General features: G+C 55.6%; 1 protein-coding gene across 1 annotated transcript in view; it reads left to right on the top strand.

Annotated features, from left to right (window-relative positions):
- Positions 1 to 21607, top strand: part of CACNA1B (calcium voltage-gated channel subunit alpha1 B) — a 167025-nt gene that overhangs the window by 27409 nt on the left and 118009 nt on the right. The window contains exons 4-10 of the mRNA XM_075559719.1: positions 2133 to 2224; positions 3721 to 3873; positions 5122 to 5312; positions 16549 to 16652; positions 19251 to 19366; positions 19872 to 19928; positions 20449 to 20538. Of these exons, the coding sequence (XP_075415834.1) occupies positions 2133 to 2224; positions 3721 to 3873; positions 5122 to 5312; positions 16549 to 16652; positions 19251 to 19366; positions 19872 to 19928; positions 20449 to 20538 (803 nt within the window). The remainder of the gene's footprint in view (positions 1 to 2132; positions 2225 to 3720; positions 3874 to 5121; positions 5313 to 16548; positions 16653 to 19250; positions 19367 to 19871; positions 19929 to 20448; positions 20539 to 21607) is intronic.

Here is a 21607-nt window from a genome sequence, read left to right as displayed (position 1 = left end):
GTGAGATCTCAAAAACCCAGCCTCATAACCTCTTTTAATCCACTGCTGCTGAGTCTGCTCAAACTCACAACTACCCTATGGTGTCCTCTTTCTGGGAGCAGATACAGCCTCCTCTTTCTCCTGAGGAGCAGCTGGTGGGTTTGAACCGCTGACCTGGGAGCACCACAAGGACTGGCAGCCAGCTGCCTGCTTTTGTAACTGGTTCTCTTGGCAAACAGCCCTGCGCACATCTACAACCTCACCGGCCAGTTCCGCGGCACAGCTGAGTAGTTGCCACCGGGTTGGTGTGATCTGTAATGCCTGAGTGGTCGCTGTCCGACCCTTAACAAAGCACTTGTGCGATTCCCTCACCCACTGCCACCGGTCAAGTCTGACTCTCAGGGCTCTGTAGGGCAGAATAACGCTGCCCTTATGGGATTCTCGCCTGTAAGTCTTTCTGAGAGTGGACAGCCTCCTCTCTCCCTTGGAGTGGCCAGAGTTTCCAACGGCTGACCTTGTGATCAGCAGCCCAGTGTGTACCCACTGCCCCACCAGGGCGCCTCTGCGGTGCCCTGGTCAAGCATGATGACTAGGGACGGAGTCTCTCTGCCATAGTTTGTTCCTCAGAGCTGGCCAGCGGAAGGCTTGGCAGGAGCAGCTGGCGAAGGCTGGAGAGTTCTGAGGGCTGGCGCCGGCATTTCGATGCATGGGGCCCAGAGAGCAGGCTGTGGTGGGGAGCTGCTGGGAGTCAAGGGAGCTCTCTTTGGTTTGGCTTTGTTTTTAAGATGGGTACAGTGGCAGGGTGGCAGCGTCATCCCACCTCCTCATCTAACTTCACGAGGGGGAGGGAGGGGGTCGCCATCACCGTCCACTGACGAGGTGGAGGTCCGCTTCCCTGCCCTCCTCAGCCTGCCAGTCTGCCCCCAGGCACCACACAGAACCTGCCGCCCGACCTCACAGTCATGGCGCTTGTCAGGGAGTCTCCAGGCCACAGGACAACTCAGGGTCAGGAACGTGCAGTGCACACTTCTTCCCTCAGGACGGCTCCTTGGCCGTGCCTGAAGTCAGGCTTCCCCTTAGCCCAGGGCCCCTCTGGGCTGGCTTTTGCCAGCTCTTCAGCTCCACTGGTAAGTGACCACAGGCACCCGCTCTGCCAGGAAGTTCTTGCCTGCACGCACTCGGCTCCTGCTCAGCCTTTTGGCAGACTTGCTGTAACTGTTCGGCCCGTGGGTGGGAGCCTGCTGCACTTGTAACATCTCTCTCTCTCTGTCTCTCTCTCTCTCTCTGTTTCCTGGGTCTAGAGAATTCTTAGTGCAGGGACCCTGGGTCCCAAAGATGCGCTCCACTTCTGTTCTGCTTCTTGGTGATGTGAGCTCACTTCTGGGTGACTCATTTTAAGCCTGGTGGGTGACAGAAGTGACCCACCCCCTAGCTAGCATTACTTCCACCTGATCTGCTTGGTTCTGCTAATGAAGGCCGGCAGACACATCAACTGTACGAGTCACAAGTGATCCAGTCCCCTCACGGGCCACCAGCATACAGTCTCCACAGTCTCCCCAAGCATTGGGTTACCGGCCATGGTAGGGAAGACCACGCACAGGCATGCGCTCTCTTCAGAAGATGGGAAGCTCCCTGGTCTGTGTTCCTGGGATGGGACTGATGGGGGGATTTGGCCGCATCCTTGGACCCCTCGGCCCCACCTTCCCTGCCTCCCGTGTCCTTGTTCTCCCGAGACCGGTCGTGATGTCCAGGACTCCTCTAGTCGGTGGCCCGCTCCTGACCCTGCTCACCATCGCTTCTTTGGAGGACGTTTGACATGTAGTTGGGGTTGGTTTGTGTTCATGGGCCAGGCTGGGGCTTCAGGGGAGGACAGACTCACAGCTTTCCAAGGGCCGAGTGCCCTCTCAGAAGCAGTGCCTTTGAACTGGGGATGTCCATGTGGGTAAGATGCCACTGCCCACATGTTCCGGTGAGGTCTGCATTCTGCTGTTGTCTCCCTCTGCCCTGGACTGGGACCAAGAGACCGTGGGGTACCCGGAGGGGTGATCTCGTTGCTCTGAGGAGAGCACACCTGGGGGTGGGGGGAAGGGGGAAGGGTCTCCTCCTTGTTCAGCGATGAAGCTCTTACTTCCCTGCTCTCCTGTTCCTGCCAGGATCCTGGCTACTGCGGGCACCGACTTCGACCTGCGGACGCTGCGGGCTGTGCGTGTGCTGAGGCCCCTGAAGCTGGTGTCTGGGATTCCGAGTGAGTCCAGCAAAGGCAGTCAGGCCCACCCCCTCCTGAGCACTGGTCACACACACACACACACACACACACACACACGCACACACGCGGTCAGTCAAGCCCCTAAGCAGTGGGCTCTTTGTCTTTGGTGAGCTCTGAGCCCGCTGCTCTTGCTCTCTGGGTGGGGAGGGAGGAGCAGGCCTTTCCCAGTCTACTCCATTTTCCCAGAAGGCCCAGAAGGTGGCTCCATTTCCCCCTGACTTGGCTTCCTGAGACATAAGTCTCTCTCCTCTCACTCACGCTGCTGTATTGCCAGCTGTTGATCCTCCCGCCGGGGTGAAGAAGAGACCAGGAGTGGGCTAAGGTAGAGGGCGCAAGAGTCCTAAGAAAACACCAAAGGGCTTGTGGTTAGTAGGCTCCTGGCACTGCAGCCCACCTCCAGCCACGCTCCTGGATCGTTCAGCTCAAGTCGCTAAGGGGAGGGCAGGAGGGAACACCCTGGGCCATGGTTGTCCAGTGAAGTCCAAGTTTGGTCTAGTCTTACGTTAAGAGACCAAGAGGGTAGAGACCTCATGTCCTGTCCTCTGGGGCATTGTGGGGAAGATCTGGATCGTGTCCACCTAGTATTCAAGAACCAGGGCAGTCTGGGGGGTGGGCAGTGGTGATTGAGTTACAACACTTAGGGAGATGGGCATTTCGTCCTCACTTTCCCAAGAAATTGTGTTCTTAAGCATCCTGAGTTCCCTCCCAGAATCCCTTGCACTTTCCCATCATGAAACCATATTCTTCCTTCCCAGATTCCCTTGCTCTTCCTTCTCAGGGTCCCTGACCATTCCCCTCAGGCCCCCTGTTCCACCCCTTTTTTCCCGTCAGGACCTCCTCCTCTTTCCACTTAGGGTCGTCTGCTTTTACCCCGGAATCCCTGCTCTTCCCTCTCTGGGTGCCCTGATGCTTCTCCTCAGGGTCTCCTGCTCCGCCCCACTCTCCAAGACCCCCTGCTCTGGCCTGGAGGATCTGATGATTCCCTGTGCCAGAATTCCTTTCTCTTCCCCCTCTGGATCCCTGCTTTGTTCTCCCAAGACCCCCTGCTCTTGGCACACTCAGCCCCCTCTGGACCTCATGCTTGGCTACCCCCCCCCCCGCCTTGCCCTCCCCATACTGAGACGGCATAGCCTGTCCCCCAGGCCTGGCCAGGAGTGCCAACTTTGTCCACTCTGCTCTGCCAGAGCCTGCCCTGGCAGCCTGCTCTCTCCTCACAGCAGGGCCCCTACCCTGGCATGCTGACCAGCACCCTCCTTTCTCCACACTCCTTGTTCCACTCCCCCTCTCCCCTCCTCTGCTCCCTGACCGCGCCCCCCGTCTGTCTAGGCTTGCAGGTCCTGACCGCCCCTCTTCGTCTGTCTAGGCTTGCAGGTCCTGACCGCCCCCCCCCCATCTGTCTAGGCTTGCAGGTCCTGACCCCCCCTCTTCGTCTGTCTAGGCTTGCAGGTCCTGACCCCCCCCCCCCGTCTGTCTAGGCTTGCAGGTGGTCCTCAAGTCCATCATGAAGGCCATGGTCCCGCTGCTGCAGATCGGGCTGCTTCTCTTCTTCGCCATCCTCATGTTCGCCATCATTGGCCTCGAGTTCTACATGGGCAAGTTCCACAAGGCCTGTTTCCCCAACAGCACAGGTGTGCATAGCGTCCCTATGTGCGGCCTAGGGTCCCACAGACACACACACGGCAGACAGGACAGGGTTTTCTGGGCACCGAAAGGAGAGTGGCAAAGACAGAAGCAGGCACAGTTGACAGCCTGATAATCCCAGGGAGCAATGGTAGGGGCTGTGCGGGACATTGTGGTGGAGAGGGTTAGAATGCCCAAGTTGTAGATGTGTTTTGTTGCTCAAGCCAGCAGGGCTGCCAGTGGAAGTGTGCAGGGAGAGCGCCAGCATGAGGGTGCCGCCAGGTTTTAGGGAGATAACTCAGAACCAGCTCCACAGTGCACTCTTGACAAATGGACACGGAAGTGGAAATCATTCAGGATCAAAAGAAAATTTTTACCAAGCTAAAAGGGAGGAATTTTCTCAAGCTCTCTAACATTTGCTATAAACACCGGCCTTCACGGTGAGGCCTGAGCAGCGTCCTCTTCAGAGTCGAGACAAAGCTGGAAGGACCCACAGGTTCTGTCTGGCCCGGTGCTTGTGTGCTCACAGCCAGTGTCTTGAGATGAGGTGGAGGCACGACCCTGCCCTTATTCACAGGAGAAAATCTTAGACCTCCCAGTCTTTTTCGTTAGCTTCTTATTGAGATGTTTGGAGGTAGGGGGGTGGGGGGTGGGGCTTTCTGGATGATTCCTCCCCATGGCCCGGGCTGGCCTGTGTTGTTAGGAAAGCACCGTTGTTTGGTCATCGGTGTCCCTCTGCCCCTTTGGTGAAGTCCTGGGGCAGGGTGCTGCTTGCCACCTGGGCCCAGAGGTCAGCATGATTTCCGGTCTTTTCTTCCCATCCTGTGTGGGTCAGGGTGCCAGCAGAAGCAGAGTATCTCTGCAGGATCATCCTCTGGACACTGTTGGGCTGGCAGTGGCAGCCCCATCTGCAGGCCAGGAGAATGAGGCTGGCAGACAGGTGGTCCGTGAGAGGAGAATTCAGGGGGGCAGCCGCAGAGACAGGTGGGACTCAGGAGGGTGCTGTTCTCCATCAGAAGAGGGAGGGGTCCTAGCATGCGAGGAGGAAGGTTACAGGAGAGAGCAGGGGTTGTCCCTCAGTCTCTGGGAGGGCAGGGCTCCCACCAGGAGCTGCAAGGGAGGGGGTTGTCAAGGGAATTTCCTTGGGCGCCCAGCTCCTGCCAACCCACAGCAAGCCTACACTCTGGGATTTGGTGTGGGCTGGGGGCCCTGGAGGCGTCTGCGCTCCGACCCAGGCTTGGTTCTCTTCTCCACAGGTGCGGACCCGGTGGGAGACTTCCCTTGTGGCAAGGAAGCCCCTGCCCGGGTGTGTGAGGGGGACACGGAGTGCCGCGAGTACTGGGCGGGGCCCAATTTCGGCATCACCAACTTCGACAACATTCTGTTTGCTGTGCTGACCGTGTTCCAGTGCATCACCATGGAGGGCTGGACCGACATTCTCTACCATGTGAGCGCCCAGCCCGCAGCCAAGTGGCTGCACCTGCCATCCCTCCTGCGGCTTTCGTCGAGGGCCGGGGGCCATGGAGGCACCTGTCCAGCCGGCAGCTTGTAGCCCTCCAGCTTGTCGGTTTCCGTCCCAGTTCTTGACCTTGCCCCCACCCATCCCCCACGCACCCAGGGCAGCCCCCCTGAGGGGAGAGAAGCAGAGGACTGTGGGATGGAGAGAGGAAACACACCCTGGGGAAGGTGGCATCCTACGGCTGGCTCTGGGTCGGGCCTGTGGGGCCAGCCCTGTGGGGGCATTGGTTCCGGCCTCTCAAGAAGCCCTTGTGCAGATAAGGAAGCCAACGGTGGAGACGCTCACTGGCTTCCCCAGGGGCCCCAGGCTGCTGGCTGCTGGCTGGCAAGCTGCTAGCATGGGCTGAGCTGTGGTCCACTGTAGGTCCCTCCTTATTCCACAGCAGCACGGACTCTGGGCTGACTAGGGCCGAGGTGCGAGAGAATTCAGGCCTGTAGGACACACGGCTGTGTCCTCGATGGTCCCCAGTCTCACTGGGGTGCAGGCCCCTCCCACAAGTGGCCACGAAGGAGCTGGGTTTGAGGTCCTCACCCGTTGACTCCTGAAGAGACTGAGTCTTCCCGTTCTTGTACAAGCCCTCCCACCACAGGGCAAGAGGCCAACCAAGTGTCTTGGAGCTTTGGGGGAGGGGAGAAAGGTGTTCGTAGCAGCGTCTGAGGCAGGTCTGTTGGGAAGATGTGGCTGGTGGGCTGGCATGTGTTGGGCAGCCAGTGTGTGCTCGGCTTGGGCGCCGGTGGCCCTGCAGCACAAGGCACTGTCACCTGGAGGTTGTCCAGGTGTGCATAGAGGTCAGGAGTTGCTTGGGGCTCTGTGCCCCCCTCCCTGGGTCTGTGCTCCTTATGCAATGGTGGCATGACAGTGTGTGGCAGGGGAGAAAGACAAGGCCCATATCTTGCATCTTCCCTGTAGGTCCAGGGCCACAGGTGGACGTCCTACAGGGGCTCACTGAGTGCTGGGGGCAGTGCCACCCTGCAGGCTGGCAGCACGTGAGGAGTTAAGAGCATCTGGCTCCGGGTCCTTCGAACCAGAATCCCTGCTTGGAGTGGGAGTCATGTCTGGCGCCAAGCTTTGTCTGCCGAAGAGAAACAGAGCCTGGGGACAAAAGCAGGGATGAGGAGCTTGGCTGTCCTTCCCCCACAGCCCATCAAGGAACAATTTCCACAAAGACAGACCCTAAAAATAGCTTCAAGCTGGTCATGCTCTTGCGAGCCCTTCCCCCGTACCGCCAAGAGGCTGCGTGGCCAGGCTCCCATAGCCCTTAGAGCCCACTGAGTTGGCAGAGGCCACAGGGGACTCAGACTGGAGGGGAGGAGAGCCCTTATACAGGGGGGCACGGAGGTTCTGTTCTGCCCTTTCAGTGGGCTGGGTGGCAGGAAGCAGCTAGCTGTTGGGCCAGCTGCCTTGTCTGCACCTCCCAGCTGAGCTAGCCCAGGTGGCGGCCAGGTGCCGGCCTCACGAGCGCTGCCGTGTTTGAACCCGTAGTCACAGAGTCAGCTCATCTCCGTGAGGGTCTCCCTCATTGCCACCGACCCTCCCCCGAGAAGAGCACCTTCTCTAGTGATTGGTCTGCCCTGAAAACAGATCCAAGGGAAGCGAGACAGTCCCTCCCCATTCTCCCCTTGGATGACCATGACCATGACCGTAATTCATCCAAGACAGAGTGATGCACTCTTCTGACAGTCCTGTGGGTCCCTGCACATCACCAACACAGGGTGAATGTATCAGCGCTTCAGCCAGGATCCCCAAGGGTCTGTTGTCTAGCTTTCACACACATACGAGGACATGGACAAGCCTTGGCCCCCGTCATCCTCAGAGTGAGCAGGGCCATGGAGAAATATGGACCCAAATAATGGCCAGCGGGGTGGGCCAAACAGGAGAGCGGGCCCTCTCCCTGGGGCGGGGCAGTACGGGTCCTGGGACTGAGAAGCTGGGCACACAAGTGCCACAGAATGCTCCCTGGCACCCAGGATATGGGGACAGTGGACAGCCAAGTGCCAAGAACAGGGGAATGGGAGCTGCAGGGTGGACGGAGCAGAGGCTTAGGTGAGGGTGGGGGTGGGGAGCATAGAAGAGGAGTCTTTGGAGACAGGGATGGCTCACCCTCAGACCTTCGAGGCCAACTCGGGCATTTCTCCCCCTGGATTCAGGAGCCACTGCCCTGCAGCTGTGGGCTGGGGTGAGGCCGAGCACCCCCGAGGCTGACTGGGATGGACAGAGGGTCCCCAGAGGGTCCCCGTGCCACTTTTCTCCCGCAGAGCTGGCTGCCGTGAGAAGAAATAGCTCCCCTGAACTTACAGTCGGTGAGCCAGGTGTGGTCTCCGCAGAAGCCAAAGAAGTGCCTTGTGAACGCTCAGCAGTGAACTCCCTCCCATCCATCAGAGACGAGACTCTCCTGGCAGACCTGGCTGTCTCCCTGCCCTCCCAACTTCTACCCTTGGGACACTGTTGGGCCAGACTCAGCACCCTGGGGAAGGAGGACATCGCTAGGCATGGAGCAGAAAATCGGGGCCGCACCTTGCCCTCTGGTGGAAACGGCCAGCTGCAGCCTCGGACATCGTGGCGGGCATTTCCTTGACCAACCGGGGCTGGACTTCACTACAGGATCAAGATGCAAACCCTCTGTGACCCAGGGGTGATCTGAAAATCCTGCAGTCTGTCCAGTTTGCATGGGGGCAGGTTGGGGCGGCATAGGAAGGATTACTCTGTAAGAGCCAGTGCTGTCTTATAAAAGTTAGCTTCTGACCTTATGCATAGCATCCATAAAGATCGGGGGCAAGGATATTCAGATTCATCGGTGTCAACGCTCTGATGGACGGCAGAGCAGATGAGACTTGCTCACTGGTTGGATGGACAACGGAGGGAGAGAGGAATCGGAGAGGATGCCAGGTCTGATCAGTGAGCCGTCAGGAAAGGGGCGACGTGCTCTGGCTCACCGTGGCCCTACAGGACAGAGTGGGATTTGGCTCCTGAGGCTGTAACTCTCTGCAGGAGCAGGAAGCCTCCTCTCTCTGGCTGGTGGGTTGGAGCTGCCAGCTTGTGGCAAGCAGCCCAACACATAACCCACTCGTCACCCTGCACTGACCCAGTGGCCGAGAAAAGGGCGCAAATACAGCGATGGCCTGAGGCTGGCACAGGAAGGGGGTGATGTTTCGTCCTCTTGTGCATGGGGTCACTGTGAATAGGAACTGACTCGATGGCCGTGACAACAACAGAAAAGGTGCAGCTACTTACCGAGGTGCTACCTATCCTTGGGTGCAAGGCACCATCCAATTTTGTTTCACCAAGTGCGATGGTGGCAATTGGGACGATTTTCATCCAGGTGACGATATTGGTGTGTGGTTGGTCGTCTGGGACAAGGTGCTGAGTGTAGCTGGGGAAGAGATAGCCAAAGGCAGTGCTCTGGGGGATCAAGATGGAAACCAGGAGTCAACAGAAGAGACTGAGCTGGTGGGGTCTTGGAAATGGGCGAGGGCAGCCTTTCAGAATGTGCTCACCAGGTCAGTTGGTGCTGAGAAGTCAAGGAAGTGGAGAAGCGAAAAGAAGGTGTCCCTTTGGTGAGAAGAAGGCTGGTGGCAAACTTGATAGGAGCAGTTTTAGTGCTGGGGACACAACCCTGAAATAGCACAGAGAAAAAGAATTACGGGACTGAGATAGGGCAGCCACCTCTACAGGGGTTTCCCTAAGGAGGTGTCGTCACACAGGGGCATGTCTAGGCTAGGTTCCTAGAACCTTGTTTTTTTGCCAATGCTGTGGTAGTTACATAATCTGTTGCCAATTTGACACTTAAGAGTGAAGGGGTGGAGTTGAGCCCGTCCATCAGGTCACAGCTTGATGACTTCCTTGGCAGGCGCTAAGGAGATAAATAGCTCCCTGGAGGAGGGACACACACTCACTCCCTGTGAGACATATCTGCTGAGAAGACACATGGAGCTCCCCTAGAGCCTTGGGACCTGAAGGAGCCACGTGGAGACCCCTGCCAGCGCTGATATCCTTCCACCGCCACTAGATCCACAAGACTTTCCACCCACTGGCCTGTGATCTTCCTGCATGTGGTGTCATTGCACGTGTTGTGTGAGTCTGAAGAGGACTTTACAGACCGGTATCAGACATATGGGCTAATGTCGGACTTATGGACTTGATCTGGACCGGGCTGGGATGCTTTCTCAATATTCAGTTGCTCTTGTAGATAAAGCTCTTTCTATACACATGCGAGTCCGTGCATTTGTCCCTCTCATCCGCCCAGACTAGCACAGATGGCTCCAGTGCAGCGGGCCTTTCTTCCTTTAGTATTACCAGTTCCTAAGGACCTCGCCCTCCTGAAATGACTGAACGGCTGCCATTCTTTTTTGGGACCGAGGCACTGGATTCCTTCTGTCTTCTCTTGATGCTGGCTGCGTCATTCAAGATTTTGCCCATAGAATTGTTCAGTCCTGCAACTTGAATCTTCCTTCAGTTCTTTCAGCTTGGGAAATGCCGAGCGCGTGCTTTCTTTCCGGGCTTCTAACTCCAGGTCCCTGCACATCTCATTCAGGACTGTGCCTTCTCAAGCTGCCCTTGGTTGACTCTGTGCAGATCTCTCGCCTCACTATTTCCTCTTTCACTTTCGTCCTCTACATTTACAAGCAAGTTTCAGAGTCTCTTCTAACATCCACTTTGGTCTTTTCTCTCTTTCCTGTCTTTTTAGTGCTCTTTTGCTTTCTTCACGGATGATGTCCTTGATGCTCTCCCAGAGCCCATCTGGTCTCTCCTCATTGGGGTTCAGTGCGTCAGATCGGGTCTTGAGTTTCTCGCCAAATTCAGGTAGGATGTCCTCACGTTCATACGCTGGCCCCCATAGGCATGTTTTAATCTTCTTCGGCTTCAGTTTGTCCTTGCATATGAGCAAAGGGAGGCCTGCTTTCCAACGGACCCTGGCCTCATTTTGCATGTCTCCGTCATCTTTTCCCACGGTTGTAGTCCATGGGATTCTCTCGTACTCTCTCTGGTGGTGTCTAGATGTGTAGTCACTGAGTCTGTGTTGTTGAAAGCGTGGCGCTCACATCGAATAAGTCACTGGTCTTGCAAAGCCCTGTCATGGGAACGGCATCGTTTCTGTCACCACGATGGTCGTGCTTTCAGCTACTGAGCCTTTCTTGTTTCCAGCGTTCACCACCTAGTCACCAGAAATCCTCGAAGGGTCTTGATGGCATGTTTAAGTAATGTCAGACGGCAGTAGTTGGTAAAAATCTGACATTTCTTCATCTTTGGCATCATGAGACTATGGATCGATCTTGACGTGTTCTTTTGGACAGTGACCCCAATGGCATTCCTGGCATAGTAGATCACATGACTGTCCAGTTCGAACGGCCTCTGCCGGCCCGCCCGCAACTCACAGATGCCTGGGATATTGATCTTCAAGCGTTCCCTTTCATTTCCACAGCTTTTAGTTTTGCTAAACTGCCCATTCTGCTTATTCGTGGACATTTGCAGCTGCGTCTTCGCATTTGTGTCACAACACAGTCGATCAAGGTGCTGGAAGCCCCACTCAGCCTGCGGAACTAAGGAGGCACCTTCCACCTGAGGGGCGTGGCTTCCTGCACAGAGTCACACAGGGCTCTGCTGCGATGGACCCCTCATGTGTAAGAGTGGAGCTTAAGAGTGCTACTGAGCAGCCCCAAATGTTGAAGATGCCCACCTGAGTTTTTTCCTAGAAATTTCATTATTTTACATTAAAGGACAGCCCATTTTGAGTTAAGTTCTGCATAAGTTAGGAGGTATAGGTTGTTGTTTTTCTTTTCTTGCCTGTGGATGTCCAGGTGCTTCTGTGCTGTTCATTGGGAGCACTGTGTTTCTTCCACTGAACTGCTTTTGCAAGTTTGCCAAAAATCAGCTGAGCATATTTTTGTGAGTCTGTTTGGGGGTTGTCTGCTCTTGCACTGATCTGCGTGTCTATTTCTTTGCCAGTTTCATTTCTCTTGATTCCTACAGCTATATAAATAAGTCTTAAAGTTGGATGGACGGATTCTTCCCACTTTGTCTGTTCAATCTTTTAAAAGGTACTTTGGTTTCTTTGCTCTTCATGTGTGCTTTAGAATGACCTTAGTGATAACTATAGCAAAAAATCCTGCTGTTTGTGTGTGTGCATGTACCTTTGCTGCAGTGGGGTGGAGCTGTGAAAACTTCTTAGACATAACAAAGTCCTTTCAGGGAATGACTCACTGGGCTTGCCGGGGAATCAGGACCATCATCGTCTCAAGGGGACACCAAGATGAGTTGGCATAATGAAGGCAATGTTATGTATCCTAATATGACGTGTTGCAACAAGGAGGTAGCTGATGAGCAGCCATCTAAGTGCAACTGTGGTGTATTGCTGTCCAGAAGCAAGAAGAATGATGGAGATCCTAGAAACAAGTGATTGCCCGGGCAACCACCAGTCTCTACAGCCCTTCAAGAACCAGATGGTGCCCCGCTGCCACTACCAACTGCTCTGAAAAGTACCGCATGAGAAGGTCCTTAATGTGAAACAGGACTCAGCATCAGCAAAGACACCAGGCTTACTGGTCAGCTCGAGATGAGGGAGCCCCAAACGATGCTCCTTGGTCATCCTTCAGGTCTGGAACGGAATCACCCTGTGTTAGAATAATCAAACATTTAAGATCCAAAGGACAGCATTTGCCCATGGAAGAAGTGCAGAGGGTGAGAAAAGAAGGAGCAGTGGGACCTGGACACACAGAGAAGTGGGATAAGTGGGGGGGTGTTGAGGGGGTTGCAAGGGATGAGTTGAAACAAAAGATATATGAATTGTTGACTGTAAAGCTGATAATCTGCTTTATGAATTTTCTCCCAATTTACAGTAAAAAAGACTTTTTACATTTATTTAAAGAAAAACCCTGCTGAGGATTTTCTTAGGAATTACATAAAATCTGTACATCAATTTTGGGAGAATTGGCGTTGTTGTCAAGTCGGTTCTGACTCACAATGATCCTTTGGACAGAACAGAACTGCCCCTAGACTTCCCAAGGCTGCAGTACTTATGGAAGGACACTGCCACATCGTTCCCCCGTGGAGTGGATGGTGGCTTTGAACCGCTGACTTTTCACTGTGCCACCTTGTGATCGCTCCTTGTTGCTGCATGCAACTCAGACTCATATGCACCGACAGGACAGAGTAATATGCCTGCATATTTGTTTATGTAGCTCTTCTGTGACTTCTTTCACCAGCCTTTTATAATTTTGAGTGGAGATGTAAGTCCATGGGTGGCGAGATATCTCTAAACTCGCCATCATTGAGTAATAGCCACCCTACAGGACAGGGTGGGACTGCTCAGGTAGGTTTCTGAGACCATAACTCTTTACGGGAGTGGAAAGCGATGTGTTTTTCCCTTGGAGCCTCTGGTGGTTTCAAACTGGTGACCTTGAGAAGTGTAGCCTAATGCTTAACTATTCTGCCACCAAGCTCCTCCTGTTAGAGTTACTCCTAACCATTGCCTTACTTTTGAACTGTTGACAATAATGTGCTTTTAATTTTGATGTCAATGTGTTCATTGTTAGTATGAAGAAATAAAATTGATTTTTGCATGCTTATCTTGCATGCTGTCTAGTTTCCATTCGTTTGCGAAGTGTCCTGTTATCTTTCTGCTATTGATTTCTCGTGTGATTCCATTATGGTTGAGCAACACTTGGTATAGGTTTGTTTTATGGCCTCTCTGTGTTTGTGCCGTGGATATCTGAAAGGAATGTGCACACTGCTCTTGTTGGGTGGAGTGGTCTATAAATATTGATCAGATCCGGTTGGTTCATGGTTACTGAGTGGTTCTGTGTTTGCTGAGCTTTCCGGTCTAGTTCCAGCAACCATTCAGAGAGGATCATTGGTGTCTCCCCCTCTAATTGTGGCTTTGTCTATTCCTCCTTTCAGTCCATCAGATTTGCTTCACATGTTTTGCAACTGTGTTGTCTGAGACATACACATTTACAGTTGCTATGCCTTTTCTATCCGGAGAAGCTTGAGTACATGAAGAAGAGCGTGGCAACAGGATGTGAGGAAGGCATACTAACCACCTGTGATGTGCAGATAACACAAGATTGTTTGCTGAAAGTGCGGAGGACCTGGAGCACTTGCCGATGAAGATCAGGGATCACAGCCTCCCGTTGGATTGCAACTCAATGTAAAGAAGACCAGAATGCTCACAACTGGACAGATAGGTCACATCCTGATAAATGGGGAAAAGATCGGATAGTCAAGAATTTTGTCTTGCTTGGATTCATAATCAGTGCTCATGGAGGCAGCAGTTGAGAGCTCAAACAATGAGTGACTCTGATGCAAAGACCTCTTTTTTTTTTTTTGGATTTTTTTTTGCAAAGACCTCTTTAAAGCGTTGGAAAGTGAGGATGGTACTGTGGACAAAGGTGCCCTCACCTAGGCCAGTGTGCATTCATTTACCTCAAGTGCACATGAAAGTGGGACATTGAATAAGGAAAACCGAAGAAGAATCGATACACTTGGATTATGCTGCTGATGAAGAATGTTGACAGTACCATGGACTGCCCAAAGGACAAAGAAGTCCAGCCAGAATGCTCCTTAAAAGCAAGGATAGCTTAACAGTATGTCATGCACTTTGGACATGTTGTCAAGAGAGACCGGCCTCTGGAGAAGGACATCGTGCTTGGTAGAGTAGTAGGGCAGTGAAAAAGAGGAAGACTTTCGACCAGATTGGTTGTCATCGTGGCTACATTGATGCGCCCAGATGTAAGAACCATTTCAGAAGCTTGGCTTTGATGTGCCGTCTTGTGAGTTTCTTTGGGGTTTGCTTGGGTTCTTGAACCCACAGGTTCATGTCTCTCGTCTTTGTAGTTTCCAGCCGTTGCATCTTCGATGGATTTTTCAGCACTGTCCTTTCCCTTCTTCTGGGCTCCTTGGTCATATTCTCACAGTCCCGGAGACGCTTCATCTCTAGCCGACTTTCTCCGTTCTTCAGATTGGGTGGCTTGGATCGTCTCATCTTCGTCGGCACCCAGTCTTTCCTCTGCACCTTACCTTTTGGTGTCAAGCCCACACACTGTTATTTTTATATTTCATTGAACTACATTCTTCATGATAGAATTTCCATTTGGTGCTTTTAAACCAAGATGTCCTTGTGCCAACATAGCCCACTTTGCTCCTTTTTTGTCTTTTATTTATTCTTTGAGACTTTCCCCCTCATTTGTCTCAGGCCTACCCTTGGAAACATTTTCATGATGGCTGTCATAAACGATTTGTTGGAGAATTCTAACATCTCTGCCATTGCGATACTGGCACCTACGGATTGTCTTTTTGCCATTCCGTTTGAGATCTTCCTGTTATCATTGAAACCTAAACGTTTTTTGGTATTTTTTTCATGAGACTTGAGTCTTACTCAAGCATCTTGTCACAGCTGCCTTCCACTGGCAGTGCCATGGCAGGTCAGTGCCAACTGAGGGTGTCAGTCCCACTCGGCCCCAGAGACATGTGGTGGAGAGGTCCTGGTTCTGCTGTCCCACATGCCCCAGTACTGGCTCCATTGGTCATCCACTGGTTGGGAGGGTTAAGAGTACCTTGTTGTCCCTCTACAGGCGCTCCACAGACTGTGCGCGATCTCCTCAGCACTGGACAGTGGTGATAGTCCTGACTCTTTTTGGTTCTTCTGACACTGCCCCCCAGTGGGCACAGGTGGACTGGGTGACTCACTCCTGCTATGTGGGAGTGGAAGTCGGCCTCCCCACTGGATCTGTGCAAGCAGGGGTGGAGATGGGGACATACTTTTCATGCGTTAGCTTGTTAGAAAAAAGAAATTACTTTTTGTCTTGCTGGGGCCCCTGTCCCAGCCCTTTAGTTAGAGAGAACAGGTGTTACTGGACTGCTAGCTTGTTCAGCTCCTTAACTGGGAGGGATATACATAGCAAAAAGAACACCCAGGAAACGGACTGCTATGTTGGTCCCTGAACTCCCAGCCAGGTCCCATCCAGTCTAGCTTCTATGTCTTGTCTTAACATTTGCTTTCTATTCCCACAGAGTTTTAGCTATATTTGCAGAATAGGGAAGAGCACATATACTCCATCTTTTTAGAAACACAAGTTGTTTGTTTTCTTAAGATGAGAGCAAGTCCACTAGCCTGGCTCCTGGTGGGAATGACCCATCAGTAAGAAAAATTGCAGGAGCCGAGGCTGTGGGCAGGTGAGCTGCTGTCCGTTCTGCTGCGTCGATTCCGACTAAGCAGAGCAGAACTGCTCCACGGGGCTTTCAAGGTGAGAGCCTTTCAGAAACAGGTCTAGGCCTGCCTCCCATGGTGCTTCTGGGTGGGTCTGGACTGCCCATCGTTTTGTTAGGAGTTGCGTGCTTGACTGCTGTGCTGCCCAGGGGCTCCAGGTACGCGAGAGGGGGTGAGATCGCACAGGTGAGAGAAGTGCCATGGGAGGGAGGAAGACTAGGGAGGGGACAGTTGCAGGAGGTCGGTCACTCTGGTGGTGCCGGTGGTTGGCGGGCCTGAGCCAGGACCGTTAGCCCCCTCGATATGGGCGTTGCCTCCACACAGAAGAAGGTGGCCCTTGATCCTCAGTGCCCACAGCCTCCACAGAAGCAAAAGTGAGCTAGCCTGGGGTTGAGTTACATGTGGAGGCGGCGCACTCCCTTGGGAGCCCCCTCAGGGAGCTGGCCCCCTGTGCCCTCAGCCAGGGCTCTAGCTTCTCCCTTTTTCCAGGCAGAGATGGGACGTGGGTGATGAGAGCCTGTTGGAGGCTCGGCCCACCCTAAAGAAGAGGTGGCCCAGGGTCTCACAGGTTCCTCTGACCTGAGGGAGCTGCTGCAGACCAAGGCCAGTTTGGACCGCTGCAGGCTGGAGGGACTTTTCCGGAGGACCCTTCTTTGGCCCTTCCAAGGGATCAGGAGGCCTCCTGGCCCCTGAGGGTCTGGCGGGAGAGGCATGTTCGCTGGCCCTCCCCGGGGCTCCTCCTCAGCTGCTTGGCAGCCCTGTGGAAGGCCAGTAGGACTGAGCACACCTTGCCCTGGGAGAACCTCAGTCGAGACAAAGCTTTTCAGGGCGGGGGACCCCAGTCTGGGCGCTACCCACACTTGCTCTTAGAAACAGAAAGCAGCCCACCAGTCTGTCCCACAGGCAGCCTCGCAGGGGGCTGGGCTGCAGCTCTCCCGCCTCACCCTCTTCTGTTGCTTGCAGACCAACGATGCAGCGGGCAACACCTGGAACTGGCTCTACTTCATCCCCCTCATCATCATTGGCTCCTTCTTCATGCTCAACTTGGTTCTGGGCGTGCTCTCGGGGTAAGAGGCTCTGCTAGCTGAGGGCAGTGCCCTTTGGGTGCTCAGACCAAGCAGGGCAGCCTCAGAGGCAGCTGCAGTGTGGGCTGGGGTTGGGGGAAGCTGCCGGCGCCATTGTTCCCAGCCTCCTGAGAGCTCGCCAGCTTTTCTTGGTGCCTCCTCCCTGGCCCTCCCTGGCCTCAGTCGGCAGGCTCTGCTGCTCCCAGGACAGGGGCTGCCACATCTTCTTGGAGAGCTTGTGGTGGGGTTTCCTGTGTGTGCTGCGGTGGCCCTTGGGGCCTCCACTCCGCTCCTGCCCCCAGTGTCGCCCCTCCCCCTGGGCGCCTCTCCAGCAGAGGCCAAGGGGTCCAGGCTGGGGGTTCCCCCTGGAGACAGAGACCCTGATGTGGGCCAGTCCGGGGCTGAGGAAGCTGTGCTGAAGCCTGGCTTCAGATCCCTGCCGGCTTGGGTACACAGCTCCCTCCCCCTGTAGGTTCATGCTCCCCTGTTCCTGTGGGTCAGGCGGTCAGGGGCCAAGTCTGGTGAACTGGGGATGGTGTCCCCCCAAGACTGGGAGGCAGCTTTGGAGTGCCCTTGTCTTGTCCCTCTTCTGGAACCGCCTCATAGCACAGGGCACACACAGCTTTTGACCTGCTGCAGCTGTGGGGCCTTGAATGCTGAGTCTCAGCTGAGACCCAAGGGACCGGGTACTAGGAGGGTCAGAAGGGGAGAAGGCAGTCTAGGCGGAGGAGACCCTGAGGAGGTGCACAGGGACTTGGGGAGGGTCGTGTTCTGTGTGGTGTACCCAGTGGCAGTGGGCGCGGGGTGGGAGTGGGGGTAGAGGATCGAGGCCACGCTGTGACCCTGTTCAGGGTCTCTTAACCAAGCAGCATATATTGCTGTCCCTCCTGAGAGCACCCTGCACACGGGCCAGGTCCCTGTTGAGCCGCCTTCCGGTGCCCAGAGTCCCCAGAGAGACTGCAGCCCTGCGAGGCTGGTGGGGAGGGGTCCTCACGCCGGGTGCACTCAGGACAGTAGCCACACCCTTGACCACTGATCACATGCTGCCTGGACACCCTGTCCAGCCAGTACACCGCCCCCGCCCCCAATTCCCGGGTCCTGACCCTCACAACCAGTGCCCTGGACGCTCCCAACCAGGATGCTGGACTGAGCGACCACTGCAGCCCTCGGTGGCCTGCCCTGCCTTTTCTGTGGGCCAGGCTGCCTGGCAGCTTCCTTGTAGCTTTGGAATGCCACCCCCTTCCCCCACCCCCCAGTTCTCTAGTTGCCACAGCAAACCCCACACGTGGGAGTAACAAAGCCGTCTTCTTGCTGCCGTCTGGGAGCCTAGAAGTTGGATTCAGGGAGCTGGCTCTGGTCCCCTCTGAGTGTCTCCCATCTCCACTTCTCTCATAAGACTGACCTCAGCAAAGACCACCCACTCCCAAATGGGATTAGAGCCACTCGAGGGCCTAGGATTTACAGCACCGGCTTGCGGGCCACCGTTTGACCGTGGCTGAGCTCTGAAGGAACCAGGAGTCGGGTGGGGAGTGGGGAGTGGCTCCTCCCAGCAGGTTCGGGGCTCTGGGCTCTGGGTTCTGAACGGGACCTGGCTGGGAGCCACGCTCCTGTATGGCAGGTGTCAGGCTTGCCAGACCGGGAGGGGACAGCCCCGGCCAAGAGCAGGCCCTGCTCTTTTGTTCTGGGGTGTGACCAGTCCTGCTGTTTCTTTGGGGACCTGGACCTTATCCCAAACCCAAGCTGAGGAGTCTGGGACGGCGGGCTGGTGCACGGATGCATGTGTGCCTCTGTGCGCATCTACACAAGTGCATGCTTGTGGGCATTCGACATTTCTCTGTGCACATGTGTTGCATGTGTGCGTGTGTGTACAGATGTGAGCAGGTGAGTGCAAGCATATATGTATGTGTGTATAGACATGAGAGTGTGTGCGCGCGTGTGTGCATATATTTTTTATTCTGTTTATTTGTTTATGCATATATTTTAAGCATGTATGTGTGCACATGTAGGTGTGCATGTGTGGAAATATGTCTGCGTGTGAGTTGCATGTGTGAGTGTGTGTGGCTGTGTGCATGCGTATTCGAGGCTGAGTGTGCGTGTGGGAGTGACCCTTGGGGTGCTGGGGACTGGGACAGATGGCATTGCTGGGTTTGGGAAGGGTGGCACTTTCTGTCCAGCTGTGAAAAGTCAGGAAGGTTGAGGGTCTCTTCTTGAGCCTCTCGGATGGGTGGAGGACCCTGTGAAATCTGTCTTGCACTGAGCTCCGGGGGCGGGTCCCCCTCACCCTGAAATGGCTCTCAGGCAGAATCCACCGAGGATGCTGTGTGCAAGCCCTCTGCAGGGCCCGGGTGGCACACGACAGGTGCATGGTGGGGGTGGGGTGGGGGTGTACGCATCTGTCAGTGCCCCTTGGCACTTTGGGTGGGGGCTGGGATGCCCCCTTCTGGGGACCACATGCTGTGGGGCCTTGGGTGGGAGACAGGTAGGGGAGGCAGCGGAACCCACCTGGGGGCTCGTCTGGGCCTGTCTGCTTGGCCTTCTGCCTCCTGGGCTGCCCACCTTATGCCTCTTTCTGCTGACCTGCCGGCCTTCTTGGTCCTCCAGGGAGTTTGCCAAGGAGCGGGAGCGCGTGGAGAACCGCCGTGCCTTCCTGAAGCTCCGCAGGCAGCAGCAAATCGAGCGGGAGCTCAACGGATACCTGGAGTGGATTTTCAAGGCCGGTGAGCCAAAGGGCAGCCCCCCGGGCCTAGCCCAGCCCGCTGCCCCATGTGATGAGTCCATCAGGGGTCAGAGGTCCTCTCCAGCCCACGGAGCCTGGTGGCCAGGAGGACACTGGCCTAGCTCCCACCCAGGGCTAACGAGCAAGGGGAGTGTGGGCTTGCTTGTGCCTGCTAATCTGTAGTGAGCAGTTTCAATGCTCACATGCTGCAATTAGTAAGTAAGCTTACCAAGCATGGTAAGCTGCTCAACTTGAGCCCTGTCAACATTGATCCCCACGCCCCGGCGCCCAGCCCAGGGCCATCCCCTCTATGCTGCCCGCAGGGGCACCCTGCTTGCCTGTGGGCTGCTGTGGGGGCAGGGTAGCCTAGAGGAGGCTTAACCTGGGGGCCTCTGGCTTCTGAAAGCATGGGTTCTGGGCAGGCAGGCCCTCATGCAGGACTGAGCCTCACTGGGGTATTGTGGGGACGGGCAGGAAGACCCCCGCTGAGCAGGTCTCTCTCACAGAGGAGGTCATGCTGGCTGAGGAGGACAAGAACGCAGAGGAGAAGTCCCCTTTGGATGGTAGGTGTCTCACCTGCTCCTGGCTCATGGGGGCGGGTGGAAGCAAGGACGTGGGACAGGGGATGCTCTTTGCATCCTGATGGGGTGCTGGGACTGCAGTGAACGATGGAGAAGGGAATGTGGGCACCCTGAAGGACAAGGACCTGCCAAGGGGCAGCCCTCCCCCACCATGTGTGCCCTGCCCTTGGTCTCTGCTCTTCTGGGGCCTGTGGGAGGTGCTGTCCTGGGCTGCAGGGCCCCGCACAAGCACCAGCTGTGGCTCTCAGCTGCTGAGAGCACGTTTCCATCACCAGATGGCACTGCTCCTGGCAGCCTCCGAACCTTAGTTGTAGCCCCAACTGTACCTGTCCCTAGTGCTCAAACGAGGGGCACCCGCTCAGCTGGGCCTCCAATGGGGCCCAGTCTCCATATCCCACTGGGATGGGCAGAGACCACCCGAAAGTCCCCTGTCCCTGTGCCTGTGCTGTGGGTCGGAGAGGGGGTCACGCTCACGGGCCTCCCTCTGCCCCTGTTAAAGCAGTGCTGAAGCGGGCAGCCACCAAGAAGAGCCGCAACGACCTGATCCATGCAGAGGAGGGTGAAGATCGCTTCACAGACCTGGGCGCCGTTGGTGAGTTCCCACTGCCGCCCTGCCCGACGCCTTCCCCTGCAGGAGCTGCTGCTTGGAATGCATGGGGGCCTCAGTGTGTGTGTGGGTGGGGGGCGTCCACTGATGTGCAGAATCCCAAGCATGTCGGGGGTCCTGAGGGATGGGGAGTCCTCAGGTGTGAAGGGTCCTGAGGGGTGGGGGTCTTGAAATGTAGGGAGTCCTGAGTGAGTTTGGGGGTCCCAAGCATGTGATAGGTTCTGCCCACCAGGTAGCCTGGCAATGTGTCTTCTACCGCACACAGGAGTGCAGCGGGGTCCTGCCTATGGCAATGAGGGGCCAGCGTGCAAGGTGGCTTTCCCTGTGGTGCTCATCTGAAGTCAGTACCGCGGTGGACCTCAGTTAGGGTGACTGAGAAACAGGATCCTTAATTTCACAGGCACAAGGAGCAGACCTAGATTGACAGGGTCTCCTTGGGGTCTCCTGCTCTGACTCAGGGCCAGGTGGCACGTGCTGACAGCCACCGGTATTGGGCACTGCCAGATTTCTCCGGGCTTACCCCAGACAGCACACGCACAACATGGGGAGCTTTGGGGGCTTCCTCATTTTACAAAAATGGCTTAGGCAGCCTTTTCCCGGCCATCCAGTCCACTTACCCACGCACTCACGCGCTTCCCCATGAGCAGGGCCGCCACGCTTTGTGTGAGCTCCCCCCACCCCCCACCCCCACTCCCCCCCCGACGGCCATCCGTTTCTTCCCAGCTGCTCTTCTTCCACCATGAGAGCTGCTGCCGATTCCTGTCTGTGTCTGTGAGCCCTGTGGCTGCGGGTCAGCTCCCGAGCGCAGGACGGCCGGGGCTGCAGTGTCTGGATTTGAGGGTTGTCACCACCCTGCTTCCCAGGAAGGCGGCGATCCCGCTTGGAGTCACTAGCAGTGCTGGGGGGGGGGGGGGCCCTGCCTGCTCCCGCCAGCCGGATGGATGCTGGTTTGATGAGTGGAGAGGGATAGCTTGTGGGGCTGTAACTCCCATTTCACTCCTGCCCTCTCTTTCGATGTCTGTTTGCCCGCTTGGAGTTGCTCTTCTGTAACAGC

This window comes from Tenrec ecaudatus, chromosome 10 (assembly GCF_050624435.1).
Source record: "Tenrec ecaudatus isolate mTenEca1 chromosome 10, mTenEca1.hap1, whole genome shotgun sequence".
Lineage (NCBI taxonomy): Eukaryota > Metazoa > Chordata > Mammalia > Afrosoricida > Tenrecidae > Tenrec > Tenrec ecaudatus.
The sequence above is the reverse complement of the archived record's forward strand: the minus strand, read 5'-3'. Positions and strand labels throughout refer to the sequence as shown.